Here is a 15,265-nt window from a genome sequence, read left to right as displayed (position 1 = left end):
TTTTTAAGACCAATTCACCTAGTACCTTAGGTCAAGCCAGGTACCTTGTTTTTTTCACAAACAAGGAAATTTTTGCCTTTTTTTCACAAAGCAAAATTATTTAGAAGAAAAATGGGGGACGACCGTACATGTTTGTTACGGAGAACATAACGCAAGAAGTGTTCCTATGTTCAGGCTTGAATATGTTTTTCTAGCAGTATTGTGATTGATTACTTTAAAAATGAGTGAATAGCAATATCCGAAAATTTGACTTGGATTTAATGTTATTGCACATTTTTTAATTGAATACAATTATTGTTCAAAAGGGATTTTAGAGAAAAAAATTAGATAAGAAAAACTTCAATTCTGCCTGTGAATTGAAATTTTTTGAGAATTGAGAGGTGTTCTCCCAGTAAGGAAAAAAGCATTTATGTCAATTCTCTGATTTGCTAAGTTATTCGCAATCGAAACCGATCTAAGCTTTACGCAGTACGTCCTGCTAAGAAATTGTGCTTCTTGAGTTTCAAAATTAAATTTGTGCTCCAGAAATTGAAGTTTTTGCGTTTTTGTCTCCCTTTTCATCTCTGTTCTTTAACTTGAAGAAGTCACTAGATTAGACTACGACTTAAAGCTACTCCTTTATCTCCACGATTGTTCTGTAAGCATTTGCCTTAACTCTTTGTCCAATCAACAAACTGTGGTAGGTCAATGTTTATTTTCTGTGATTTTTTTGACGAAGATTTCGAGTTTTTAATTGCTCTTGAACGAAGTTCGTAGCAATTATTGTAAACGTTGGGTCTTTTTCATGCAAAAAACGTTGGTCTTTTTTAAACGTTTGTTGATTTTGTAATATATTTCCGCCATGTAATGGTAAAGGATGCGTTATAAGCATTTTCGTTTAAAGTTGTTAGAGCTGAATTGGGTCTCTTTGATCGAAACTGGTGTTCTTCATACTCAATTAAAACAATATAGCATTTTTTAGCTAATAAATTTAAAAAAAACTGTTTTAGTAGTCAAATCGAATGAAAATTTGTCCTGATTTGATTATTTTTTTTACCTATGTTATTAAATGTTTATAAATCGTGTGGTTATATTTGTTGCTTCGAAATAAAATGAGAATGTTTTTATTGGTCCTGGTTTCTCTCTACTGGATCTTTAATTGGTTTCCAGTGCTTTTTCACAATATTTTGCTTTTGTTTTCCAATTTGTTATTGTAATGAGAAAGAAACTGAACCACAAGCTCCACTGTGTATCGTGCACTTGAAGTAAAAATTGAATTGTGAGTGAAACATTATTCTAATGCTAAGGTTTTGATTGTTTTCGTGTTTTCTTTGTTAAATTCTGATTCTAAGATCTGAGCTGACAATTGTAACCTTACGCGTTGATCTAACCTTAAGGGCAGGCTGATTTTGTTTCAACTCTTTGCTCAGCTCAACTAATGAATAGATGACGATAACAGGCAAAATGACGCAAAACGCTATTATAGCAATGACAATTCCTTCAACGTCTAACGTACCTGATGTAACGTCATGTCTATTTTGAGAGCAAGTTGAAGCTATCTAACGCAACTAATTCCCATATATTGTATACAAAATAGCTAGTAGCTATGCTGTCTGCAGAAAAACAAGCTATAGTTGTTTTTTTTTGTGAGGACCGTCGTTTGTAAAATGCAAAAGCGTGACGGTGTGTTGTGAACTGAACTGTATGTAGTTATAGCGTGCAGCCATTTTTATATCGAGCCAATTTCAGAACGGTGATAAATTTGTTTCGGTTTCTTTTCTATTCATTCCTTTTCGTACATCTCTTAGTTGTTTATATTACCCGTCGACAACTACTTTTTTCGCTGTTCGTTTAATTTCTTCGGCGTTTGACAGCATTTAAAATACAAGATATTCGTTTTCTAATTTCTGGCAGCTGTGATAGCCGATGCTGAAAAGGCATTTTGCTTTGCTTTAGTTATTTTTGGTGTAAAATTTGATGCCGTATTGAACTTCGATTAAAATAACTCAAACTTCTAATGCGTGACTTGTCGAGTTTTCAGATTATTTTCAGATTATCCAAATTTAATCCCGTATTTTTATCATCCCGGGTCCATTGAAGCTTTGTTTATATTTCGTTTAAATTGAGTTGTTGGAGTAGAAAAGGAAAAAAGAGGTAAGAGAATTGGCGAAAATGTACTTCTGCCTTATAGAAATGCTTGTGTAGTCTAAAGATATAGTAGAATCTCTGAAATATTTAATAGAATCTCTGGAACATACAGTGGACAGAAACTATTTGATTCATTTTGTATGATAGCATTGGATCTTAGAAACAATAAAAACAGCTTATTGTTCAATTGATAATTGTTCGAGCAACACTTTTTAAGCATTGCTTACGAAATAGCTCTTTAGAAATGAAAACAATATTTTGTAAATGTTTTCCGCGCGAAAACGTCCATTTAGCCTGAAACCTGCTTTTTCGAAATTTGATATTAAAGACTTAAATATCTTTGAGGTGCCAAATTTTCTCACAATCAAAATTTGATTTAAAAAAGTATAACCCGTTGCAACTGGTTAAATACATTTACACTAATTGGCAATTGTTTCTGTTATTACAATAATCATCAATTTAAAATTTGTGGCGACCGACTTAAAACATAATTTTTAAAACATAATAATAAAAATTGTTTTTGAAACCGCTAAAAATTTTTTATAGCATTGAATGCGTTCAAAGATTTTCCTTAATTTGACCGCATGCATGAATTACTAAATAGCACTTTTAGCTTAAAATATAACCAATATTTTGTCACTGTTGTTCACAGAAAAAGGTCGTTTGGCCTGAAATTCATTTTGCGAAATTCGTAATTAAATAATTAAGATATCTTTGAGATGCCAAGTTTTCTCACAAGCGCAGATACGAGTAAGTGCTAATCAGCAATTAGTCTTTTAAAGCCTCAATGAGTCTCCCGAGGCACTCACCCGATACCTACTCGCCTAAAAAAATCTATTTAGTAGTTTGTGAGGAATGTTACAGGCGACGTTAGCTTCAGACGCGGCCACATCAACTTCATCCTTAATTTCATCTCCAGTGACATCCTCTGACCACCAGCAGACTAACAGCCACACCAGTTCCAAACACTCTTCCTCAAGGAGCCACAGGTCATCCAACATGACTTCATCTGGAGGGGGGAGGTCAACTGCCAGAGAGGAGGACGATCTAGCTAAAGGTAATTGTTAATTGGTAATTGTTTTTTTTTTAATTTTTTTTAAAAATATGGAAGGAATTGAATTAACAATTAACTTGGTTACCATGACTAGGTTTATAAAACAGCAGATGACCAGTTTAACAAACCAATTTTCAGAACAGTTCATTTCAGTCTTCCAGATATGAAATATATGTTTCTATTCTCCCCACTTTGGTCAGGTAAGAATAATAAATTCATAATTAATTAAATTTATTATTGGTTGAAATTATTTTGAATATTTTAAATCTTGAAATCTTTTGAGATTGTTTTCTATTTTAATTAATATGGATTGCAAAGGTTTATGTTAAATTAATCAGTTTTCAATTTTTTTGCCATGTTTCAAATGGACTGATTTTGGTGACTTCTTTGTCGTTTTTCTTTCAACGGTAATTGCGACTTTTCTTAGCCATGTAGGTGTAGTAACGTACAAAATCTATAGTAAACGAACGCGCAGATGTTTTATAATTGGAGGATGATTTGACTAAAGGTAATGAATGTTACAATACGATAATCGCTGTTCTCGGACAAGACGCACAAAACATGTCTTTTAAAATAAGGCTTAATTTGTAGTGTCCTCAAAAATAAGTCTCTGTACATAACGAAATTGTTCGTGGAATTTTAACCGTTTAACTCTATAACAATTTTACGTTCTTGAGACTACCGATTTATAACGCTGTTTTAAGGAAGACTTCTGAATTTTATGTTTAAACGATTGATTCCTTTTTTGTATTTGAGGAAATTATTAACCTATTAGCAAAAGTCGTACTTAAACACGTGTTATAAATTTGTGATCTCAAGCGTTTAATGGTAAAATTTAATAATTAAATCTTGTTATGCACAAAGACTATTTTTTCAAAGATAAATTATGTCCTATTTTAATAAATATGTTTTGTACAACTCTTGAAGGTTATGGGCCTTTTTGTAACTATTTCTTTTAATATTGACCTTCTTTTGCAATCAGTTGAGTGACTTTTAGCTTAGTTTGGTTACTTTTTTTCGCAATTATATAGTTGAATTTTCAAATTCACTATTCAAGAATGAACGAGTATCAAAACAATTCGAGCTTGAAAAGTTCTACCTTTAAACGTGATTGCTGAGCTCTGTATTGGTCATGCTTCAGTTAACCAGGTCTAGGTTGAGGCTGTTCCGGCAATTGGGCTCGCGAGACGAAATTTACCGATATTATGGTAAATAATTTTTCAATTCGAGGCGTAACTGTATACTTGTCGCAAATTTTCACTAAACAAAAGTCATCCCAAAGCATAAAATGGCCACCATAGCAAATCACTCAGCTCGGCTTTATATCGTCTCCTTTTGTGTTATGTAACTTACTGATGGACTGACCGATGACTTCAAATTTAATTTGAAGTATTTAATCAGTCCTATAACAATTTTTTGTCTGAACAATAGCGTTAGTGGTACGTCTCAGATTTTAACAAATATACTTTATAGCTGTTTAAAACTGTTTTTCTACTTCTAATAAAATAGATATTTGCCTTTATCTATGGATGTACCGATTGCATTATTCTGTGAATTTTGCTATAAAGCATCCAATATTATTTTGGCACGGTACCAAGCTGTCTGCTTCTTAGGAAGGCAGTGCGATAAATTCCTACATTAACAACATGGCTGGATAAGATCTTGACATGCCGCTGAATGTTCCTTCCGTTGTCGGTGATAGATTTTGAAAATCGTTTCCAATCAGGACCATTTAATTATCCGAATAAATACCGGAAACTCAATTTTCACTTATTAAAAATCATTCCGAAGCATAAAACAATCACCTTTGCAAATCAGTCAGCGCTGCTATACATATCGTCTCATTTTGTGCGATGTAACTCACTGATGGCCTGACCGATGACTTCAAATTTAATTCGAAGTATTTAATCAGTCCTATATCAACTTTATGGCTGCACGATATCATCAGCGATACGTATCAGGTTTTAACACAATTAAATTATAGTTGCGGTTTCATCTCGTATCTAAGGTATACCATCCTGGTTTTTTTTGTGCTAGCTTAATATTTGCTCATATACCTAATCACTGAATTTCTGGGTGTTATTATATTTGTCGATTTGCAAAAAGCAATGATTATGTATGAGAAGTTTATTTTTGGATCATTTGCGCTCTGTTTTTTAACTTGCTGAACTGAATAGTCCGCAAAGAGCTGTCTAGAATCTCAATATTTTTAAGCAGGTTTTTTTGAAGGCAGTAAAACTTGTCGCTCTTAAAAGGCAAAGGTGTTGGTATTTGGAGTGGATTTATCTGTTCAATAACTGATCAGATAGACAATCTATGGATGTACCGATTGCATTATTCTCTGAATTTTTGCTATTAAGCATACCAATAATATTTTGTGGTTTGGTACCAAGCTGTCTTCGTAAGAAAGCAGGGCGATGGTTTTCCACATTGAAAACATGACTGGATAAGTTCTTGGCATTCCACTGAACGTGTATTCCGTTGTCCGTGATAATTTTTCGGAAACTTTTCCTGTTAAAACTATCTAAATATCCCAATAAATACCCGAAACACAATCTCATAGGAAACTATGTATAGTGTGCTATTACCTTAACCTAAGTTGAAAAATAAGGAGACTCTGATAAACTTAACCTTTCAAAGCATTCAATATTCAAATAAATCACTTTGAATTGAAATAGTACTTTTTGGAGTTGTTATCTTAATTGAGACAACTGATGAAACTTTTAAAATTATGAAGAGCAATTCAACAATTGAAACAAAATTGCCAATTCAACAATTTATGTGTTCAGCCGGCTGATAATTTTGATAATTTTTATTGTTTTTTTTCCTTATCGTTGTTCCTCGTTCGAGAACCATTTGGTAGATTTTAAGTTTGTCATTAGTCGGTGATATTTTGACCTTTCGTGTATGTAAACCCAATAAGCTACAAAATGTAATTTTGAGCAGGTGCACTCTGAGCAATTATTCCGACGTTAGTCGGCTACGTTTTTAATTGCTCTCGTAGAGAAGCAATTATTGTAAACGTGTCTCTTTTTCTGTGCAATATTTTGCTTGACAGTTTTGACTTTTTGAGTGGCTGAACTCTCTAAAATTCTCTCTCAATCACAATTTCGAGCAGTTGAACTCAATTGGCGGCAATTTAACACTAAAAGTCAAATGAATAGTGCGCCGATACTGGTGCCATTTTTTACTTTAAATCTTAATAGTGGTATATGTTAACCTCTAGTGTGGTTATTTGAAGCTCACTATTGAACTTCTTAGTACCATTCAGGCTTCCCTCCCCCCTGCCCCGACTGAAGCTGCAATTGATTAGAGCTCCCACTAGTTGTTCGAGAGCAATTCTTCCGACGTTTAGTCGGTTAGGTTAATCTAATAGGTTGTTTGAAATCAGTTAAAATTGGTTGTTTCGTTTCTAAGCAAACAATCAGTTGGGACGTTGGAAACTAGTGGATGCATAACATTTTTTTACGCAATGAGCGAAATACCCAATTTGTTCTTGATCTTTAAGTTAAATAATCTGATTACAAATTAGCGCTAGGTATTACAAGCTGGTTTTTAAACATAATCCGATACTTTGCTCTAATCGTCAGTTGTATAGTTAAAGATGAGGTCCAATGGGCCTCTGAGCCATTGTCAATTGAACTTAACTTGTCTTACATTAAAAACTTGGTAAATGTGCCATTTTACATTATTTTGAGCTAACTAGTGTTTTTGATAAATTTAACAATAAGGTAAAATGTTGCGTATGTATTGGATATTTTGCCCTGTTACCGAAAATGGTAGCTTCTGGGATGTACCGATTGCATTATTCTATGAATTATGCTAATCAACATCCAACATTAATTTGGAATAGATACCAAGCTGCCTTTTTATAGAGCCAGTGCGAATAATTTCTACATGGAATACACATTTGACTCAAATTTTGTGCACGTTTTTATTCGTGCTGTTAGAGGAATACTTTCCTGTTTTGATAAGATTTTCTATCCGATGAAAAGAACTGGAGAAGTAAAAGCTTAGCTTGCTTTTGATGTTTTGCAAATAATTGTAGTTTTTGCGTTTATTAAACAAGGTCGTTAAACATTTTAAGGACCAACTTATGGCTTGTACTCTTGTCAGTGCAAATATTGGCACAGGATTAGGTGGATTTTAATTCTAACAGTACACTAGTTTTATGGATTAGTTCGCTTCAGGAACTCATTATCATTGATCTTACTCGTACTATCTCAAAGCCAGTATCGACAGATTTTTAGTGGAGTTAAATGCTCTTCTTTTCTGTTGATGTACAGATTGCTAGAACATCTACGAAGCTGTTTCTATTAGGTATTTGGAATCAGTGTGATTTTCTCTTACACTTGGGTCGAAATTCTAAATTTGAAGTGAGTTTTTTTGAAGTCTTGTCCAAACGCGTGTCTTCACGAGAAACTGTGTTTGGTCAATCTGCTACTATAACGCGTGCTTGAATAGACGCTTCCAAAGCTTTTCCTCAATTCGTCAGAAAAGTTCTGTCTTTTTTGCGAACTAATTACTCTCGTTCTTTAAATAGGTTTTGTGTGGTTTGATTTTCTAGAATTGAATACCATATCACAAAAATTTCACATTTATGATCCATGTTTCACTGATCGATATTTTCCTGTTGCTTATAAGCATCAATGCTGATGCTTATTATCCATTTAACTCCAGGGTCATCTTATAAATGGTTCTTAATTTGCACCTAGAGCGCGTTGAACAAACCCAATATAATTATTTATTATTTGTTTTCGACATGGTCAACTTTTTTAGACGCACCGATTGCATGTATTTTAAAATGTATGCTAATTAATATCCAAAGATCAAATGAATCCGCAACCAAGCTGTTTCTGTGGAAGCAGTGCGACTGGATTCAACATAGATTTCTATTACAGAATTTGAAATTACAAATTTTATACGCTAAGAGTTCATCGATGTGATCAAAATGATGTTCGAGCTCTGGTGTGCATGTAACTTGCTCGTGTAAGTGGCTGAAAAAGTGCTAAATTGGTTAATTCTCATAGTCTCCATTTATAATAGAAACTTTGCTCTTTTTGGATGCACCGATTGCATGGATTTTAAAATTTATGCTAATTAACATCCAGAGATCATATGAATCCGCAACCAAGCTGTTTCTGTGGAAGCAGTGCGACTGGATTCAACATAGATTTCTATTACAGAAGTTGAAATTACAAATTTGGACGCTAAGAGTTCATTGATGTGATCGAAATGATGTTCGAGCTCTTGTGTGCATTTATCATGCTCGAGTAAGTGGCTGAAAAAGTGCTGAATTGGTTAATTCTCATAATTTTCAGTTATAATAGAAACTTAGCTAGTTTTGGATGCACCGATTGCATGGATTTTAAAATTTATGCTAATTAACATCCAGAGATCATATGAATCCGCAACCAAGCTGTTTCTGTGGAAGCAGTTTGACTGGATTCAACATAGATTTCTATTACAGAATTTGAAATTACAAATTTTATACGCTAAGAGTTCATTGATGTGATCGAAATGATGGTCGAGTTCTTGTGTGCATGTATCATGCTCGAGTAAGTGGCTGAAACGTGCTAAATTGGTTAATTCTCATAATCTCGAGTTATAATAGAAACTTAGCTATTTTTGGATGCACCGATTGCATGGATTTTAAATATTATGCTAATTAACATCCAGAGATCATATGTTTCCGCAAACAAGCTGTTTCTGTGGAAGCAGTGCGACTAGATTCAACATAGATTTCTATTACAGAAGTTGAAATCACAAATTTTATACGCTAAGAGTTCATTGATGAGGTCGAAATGATAATCGAGCTCTTGTGTGCGTGTAACGTGCTCGTGTAAGTGGCTGAAAAAGTGCTAAATTGGTTAATTCTCATAGTCTCCAGTTATAATAGAAACTTTGCTCTTTTTGGATGCACCGATTGCATGGATTTTAAAATTTATGCTAATTAACATCCAGAGATCATATGAATCCGCAACCAAGCTGTTTCTGTGGAAGCAGTGCGACTGGATTCAACATAGATTTCTATTACAGAAGTTGAAATCACAAATTTTATACGCTAAGAGTTCATTGATGTGATCGAAATCATGTTCGAGCTCTTGTGTGCTTGTAACTTGCTCGTGTAAGTGGCTGAAAAAGTGCTAAATTGGTTAATTCTCATAGTCTCCAGTTATAATAGAAACTTTGCTCTTTTTGGATGCACCGATTGCATGGATTTTAAAATTTATGCTAATTAACATCCAGAGATCATATGAATCCGCAACCAAGCTGTTTCTGTGGAAGCAGTGCGACTGGATTCAACATAGATTTCTATTACAGAAGTTGAAATTACAAATTTGGACGCTAAGAGTTCGTTGATGTGATCAAAATAATGTTCGAGCTCTTGTGTGCATGTAACTTGCTCGTGTAAGTGGCTGAAAAGTGCTAATTTGGTTAATTCTCATAGTCTCCAGTTATATTAGAAACTTTGCTCTTTTTGGATGCACCGATTGCATCGATTTTAAAATTTATGCTAATTAACATCCAGAGATCATATGAATCCGCAATCAAGCTGTTTCTGTGGAAGCAGTGCGACTGGATTCAACATAGATTTCTATTACAGAAGTTGAAATTACAAATTTGGACGCTAAGAGTTCATTGATGTGATCGAAATGCTGTTCGAGCTCTTGTGTGCATTTATCATGCTCGAGTAAGTGGCTGAAAAAGTGCTGAATTGGTTAATTCTCATAATTTTCAGTTATAATAGAAACTTTGCTAGTTTTGGATGCACCGATTGCATGGATTTTAAAATTTATGCTAATTAACATCCAGAGATCATATGAATCCGCAACCAAGCTGTTTCTGTGGAAGTAGTGCGACTGGATTCAACATAGATTTCTATTACAGAATTTGAAATTGCAAATTTTATACGCTAAGAGTTCATTGATGTGATCGAAATGATGGTCGAGTTCTTGTGTGCATGTATCATGCTCGAGTAAGTGGCTGAAAAGTGCTAAATTGGTTAATTCTCATAATCTCCAGTTATAATTGAAACTTAGCTATTTTTGGATGCACCGATTGCATGGATTTTAAAAATTATGCTAATTAACATCCAGAGATCATATGTTTTGCGCAAACAAGCTGTTTCTGTGGAAGCAGTGCGACTGGATTCAACATAGATTTCTATTACAGAATTTTAAATTACAAATTTTATACGCTAAGAGTTCATTGATGTGGTCGAAATGATAATCGAGCTCTTGTGTGCGTGTAACGTGCTCGAGTAAGTGGCTAAAAAAGTGCTGAATTGGTTAATTCTCATAATTTTCAGTTATAATAGAAACTTTGCTAATTTTGTATGCACCGATTGCATGGATTTTAAAATGTATGCTAATTAACATCCAGAGATCACATGAATCCGGAACCAAGCTGTTTCTGTGGAAGCAGTGCGACTGGATTCAACATAGATTTCTATTACAGAAGTTGAAATTACAAATTTTATACGCTATGAGTTCATTGATGTGGTCGAAATGATAATCGAGCTCTTGTGTGCGTGTAACGTGCTCGAGTAAGTGGCTAAAAAAGTGCTGAATTGGTTAATTCTCATAATTTTCAGTTATAATATAAACTTTGCTAATTTTGGATGCACCGATTGCATGTATTTGAAAATGTATGCTAATTAACATCCAAAGATCATATGAATCAGCAACCAAGCTGTTTCTCTGGAAGAAGTGCGACTGTATTCTACATAGATTTCTATTACAGAACTTGAAATTAGTAATTTTATACGCTAAGAGTTCACTGATTTGTTCGAAATGATCTTCTAGCTCGTTTGTGCTTTTCGTATGCTTCAGTAAGTGGCATAAAAAGTGCCAAATTGAATGTTGCTCATACTTTGCAGCTTAATTCGAAATGTGGCCAATTGTGGATGCACCGATTGCATGGATTTTTAAATTTATGCTAATTAACATCCAAAGATCAAATGAATCAGCAACCAAGCTGTTTCTGTGGAAGCAGTGCGACTGGATTCTATATAGATTTCTATTACAGAAGTTGAAATTACAAATTTGGACGCTAAGAGTTCATTGATGTGATCGAAATGATGTTCGAGCTCTTGTGTGCATGTAACTTGCTCGTGTAAGTGGCTGAAAAAGTGCTAAGTTGGTTAATTCTCATAGTCTCCAGTTATAATAGAAACTTAGCTAGTTTTGGATGCACCGATTGCATGGATTTTAAAATTTATGCTAATCAACATCCAGAGATCATATGAATCCGCAACCAAGCTGTTTCTGTGGAAGTAGTGCGACTGGATTCAACATAGATTTCTATTACAGAATTTTAAATTACAAATTTTATACGCTAAGAGTTCATTGATGTGATCAAAATGATGTTCGAGCTCTTGTGTGCATGTAACTTGCTCGTGTAAGTGGCTGAAAAAGTGCTAAATTGGTTAATTCTCATAGTCTCCAGTTATAATAGGAACATAGCTAGTTTTGGATGCACCGATTGCATGGATTTTAAAATTTATGCTAATTAACATCCAGAGATCATATGAATCCGCAACCAAGCTGTTTCTGTGGAAGTAGTGCGACTGGATTCAACATAGATTTCTATTACAGAATTTGAAATTACAAATTTTATACGCTAAGAGTTCATTGATGTGATCGAAATGATGGTCGAGTTCTTGTGTGCATGTATCATGCTCGAGTAAGTGGCTGAAAAGTGCTAAATTGGTTAATTCTCATAATCTCCAGTTATAATTGAAACTTAGCTATTTTTGGATGCACCGATTGCATGGTTTTTAAAAATTATGCTAATTAATATCCAGAGATCATATGTTTCCGCAAACAAGCTGTTTCTGTGGAAGCAGTGCGACTGGATTCAACATAGATTTCTATTACAGAAGTTGAAATTACAAATTTTATACGCTAAGAGTTCATTGATGTGATGGAAATGATCTTTGAGCTCGTTTGTGCATGTAACATGCTCGAGTAAGTGGCTGAAAAAGTGCTAAATTGTTTAATTCTAATAATTTTCAGTTATAATAGAAACTTTGCTAATTTTGGTTGCACCGATTGCATGGATTTTAAAATGTATGCTAATTAACATCCAGAGATCATATGAATCCGCAACCAAGCTGTTTCTGTGGAAGCAGTGTGACTGGATTCAACATAGATTTCTATTACAGAAGTTGAAATTACAAATTTTATACGCTATGAGTTCATTGATGTGGTCGAAATGATAATCGAGCTCTTGTGTGCGTGTAACGTGCTCGAGTAAGTGGCTAAAAAAGTGCTGAATTGGTTAATTCTCATAATTTTCAGTTATAATAGAAACTTTGCTAATTTTGGATGCACCGATTGCATGGATTTTAAAATGTATGCTAATTAACATCCAAAGATCAAATGAATCCGCAACCAAACTGTTTCTGTGGAACAAGCGCGACTGGATTCTACATAGATTTCTATTACAGTACTTCAAAATTATTAATTTTATACGCTAAGAGTTCACTGATGTGATCGAAATTATCTTCGAGCTCGTTTGTGTTTTTTATGCTTCAGTAAGTGGCATAAAAAGTGCCAAATTGAATGTTGCTCATAATTAGAAATGTTGCCAATTTTGGATGCACCGATTGCATGGATTTTTAAATTTATAATTAACATCCAAAGATCAAATGAATCAGCAACCAAGCTGTTTCTGTGGAAGCAGTGCGACTGGATTCTACATAGATTTTTTTTACCGAACTTGAAAATTCTTATTTTATAAGCTAAGCGTTCAATGATGTGATGAAAATGATGATATTCGAGCTCCTTTGTGCTGGTAACGTACTCGAGTAGGTGGCTGAAAAAGTGCGAAATTGATTTATGCTCATAATTTTCAGTTATAATAGAAACTTTGATAATTTTGGATTCACCGATTGCATGGATATTTAATTTCATGCTAATGAACATACAAAGATCAAATCAATCCTCAACCAAGCTGTTTCTGTGGAAGCAGTTGGCAGTGCGACTGGATTCTACATAGATTTTATTACAGAATTTAAAGATTATTAATTAAAGTTAGTTCTGAATCAAACTCATTTGCATTAACATTTTAGATTACATGGTATTTGGAGGTAACTGCTGTTGTGTAACGATGCTGAATATAATCTTTGCCGAATATAAATTACTTGCTGTTCGGACGTTTCAACTTCAGAATTCTTTGAATCCTGGTAGATAGCGTCCAAAAGTAAGTGATGCGATTTCTAACTGATATTATAAAATCAACAGAAATAGCGTCTACATTTTTTTTAAAAAAAATTGCATGGCTTTAGAGAGTAGCCATCACTCTCCGATACCAAATTTTGATTTGATGTTGACCGCCCTAACTAACGGCCAATGGGTTATAAGCGGGGAAAGTCTTTATTCTCCTTACTGTGTAATGCTATAATGAATTCTCCGTTCAATCTTGCTGGAAAGAATGAAAACTGTTTATACCAAACTGTTTCAATTGAATTGGTGCGAAAAGGTTCAGTACTTTGTGAAGTATTTAATGGCTCTCAAACGAAAGTGGTAGCAATTGCATTAGTCCTGTGATCTTTTTGAGTTTTCGCTTGACCGATTTTTCGTCCTACTTTTTCGACTTTTCAAAAAGGGATAAACAGATAAAGCCCGGATGTCATTAAGTAGCCTATAAGAGCTATAAGTAGCTATAAGAGATATAATCTCTAAGTGTACAAACCGCCGAAGTTGCTGGGAAGTCATAAAATTATGGTTTAAAGAAAAAAAAATTATGGTTTAAAGGGCAGTTTTTCACCATACGCATCACTGGTCTCTTGGCGTTTATCCGAAAGTGATGATGAGACAGAAAGCTCCATATCCAAAGCCATACTCCCCCAATCCACCACATCCCTCTCGACCTCACCCACTCATCTTACCTCAAAATTAGTGTGGCTCTAATCAAAGCTTTGCTGCAGCAATCTATGAATTATCAAAATGCTACTAGAAACAACATGGTCAGTTTGTTGTATACGAAACGTCTGCAACTGTCTTGGGATGCCTCAACTTCAGATCTCTTTGATTTCTGGTAGATAGCGTCCAAAATTAACTGATGCAAGTTCTAAATGATTCTATGAAATCAATGGAAGTAGCGTCCACATTTCTGAATTTGCGAGATGGGAATATCTTTGCACATAAGGTGTATGCTGATGAATATCGGAATGGTGATTCCAGTTTTGATAGTCAGTTCCTTCTTTTGGTCAACAGAATAAAATCCCGATTCATTTTTAGAAGGAACTCGAAACCGTAATATCAAAAACGGTTTTTAATAGAAATGGTGCGGATAGATACAACATTCTGTTCATTCATCAAAATACGGATTATCGTGTCTTAGTGGCGGTGCCCACTGACACTGATATCAATTCTAATTTTTGAACTTGTTTAAGCAATTGCGTTGTCTCTGAAAGATTCGAGCCAGACGAACACTGCACCGCAAACAATCGCCTCTGCCCCGGCTGCTTCTTATGGAACTAATGTGCTCTCAGTGGGCTCTACTAACCTGGACAAGGTGGCCCAGCTGGGTGCTCCTGGAGAGAGCCGGAAAGTGAGGGCCATGTATGACTTCGAAGCTGTGGAGAGCAATGAATTGACATTCAAGGCTGGAGAACTCATCATTCTACAAGATGATAGGTTAGTTATTGGAGTCTGTTGTACCGGTCAAAGTTATTTGTTGGCAAAGTTGAAGCAGATCATTTAAAATTCTGAAGATAAAAACAGTTGAAGAAAATGAAAAGAAATCCTGTTCTAGCTGAAGAGTTTTTTCCATTGTAAGGCTTGATTTCCATTGAATACATTTTTTGAAAAAAAATAGTTTCGTAAGGGCTGCAAGATAATGTAGATGTGTTGAATGATGTATATGTATTGCAGATATCTCTGAAGCAATTATTGTAACGGTTTGTGACTCGGGAGTTGTTATGGTAAGATGGTATGGTTTTATGTGAGCAAGCAAAAAACCGGATGTCCAGGGAGTGAAATATGATTGAACGACGTATTAATTGCTCTCGAAGGAAGTTCGTAGCAATTATTGTAAACGTGTTGGTCTTTTTTATGCAAATTTTTCGCTTTG

General features: G+C 34.5%; 1 protein-coding gene across 4 annotated transcripts in view; it reads left to right on the top strand.

The window, feature by feature from the left end:
• LOC142336483 (signal transducing adapter molecule 2-like) overlaps window positions 1–15,265 on the top strand; it is a 46,324-nt gene that overhangs the window by 6,908 nt on the left and 24,151 nt on the right. For all 4 annotated transcript variants that reach the window (XM_075385363.1, XM_075385361.1, XM_075385360.1 and 1 more), the window contains 2 exons: window positions 2,992–3,184; window positions 14,586–14,829. In XM_075385363.1, the coding sequence (XP_075241478.1) occupies window positions 2,992–3,184; window positions 14,586–14,829 (437 nt within the window). The remainder of the gene's footprint in view (window positions 1–2,991; window positions 3,185–14,585; window positions 14,830–15,265) is intronic.

Source organism: Convolutriloba macropyga, chromosome 3 (assembly GCF_964194025.1).
Source record: "Convolutriloba macropyga chromosome 3, txConMacr16.3, whole genome shotgun sequence".
Lineage (NCBI taxonomy): Eukaryota > Metazoa > Xenacoelomorpha > Acoela > Convolutidae > Convolutriloba > Convolutriloba macropyga.
Note: the sequence above shows the minus strand (reverse complement) of the source record. Positions and strands in the feature narration are given on the sequence as shown.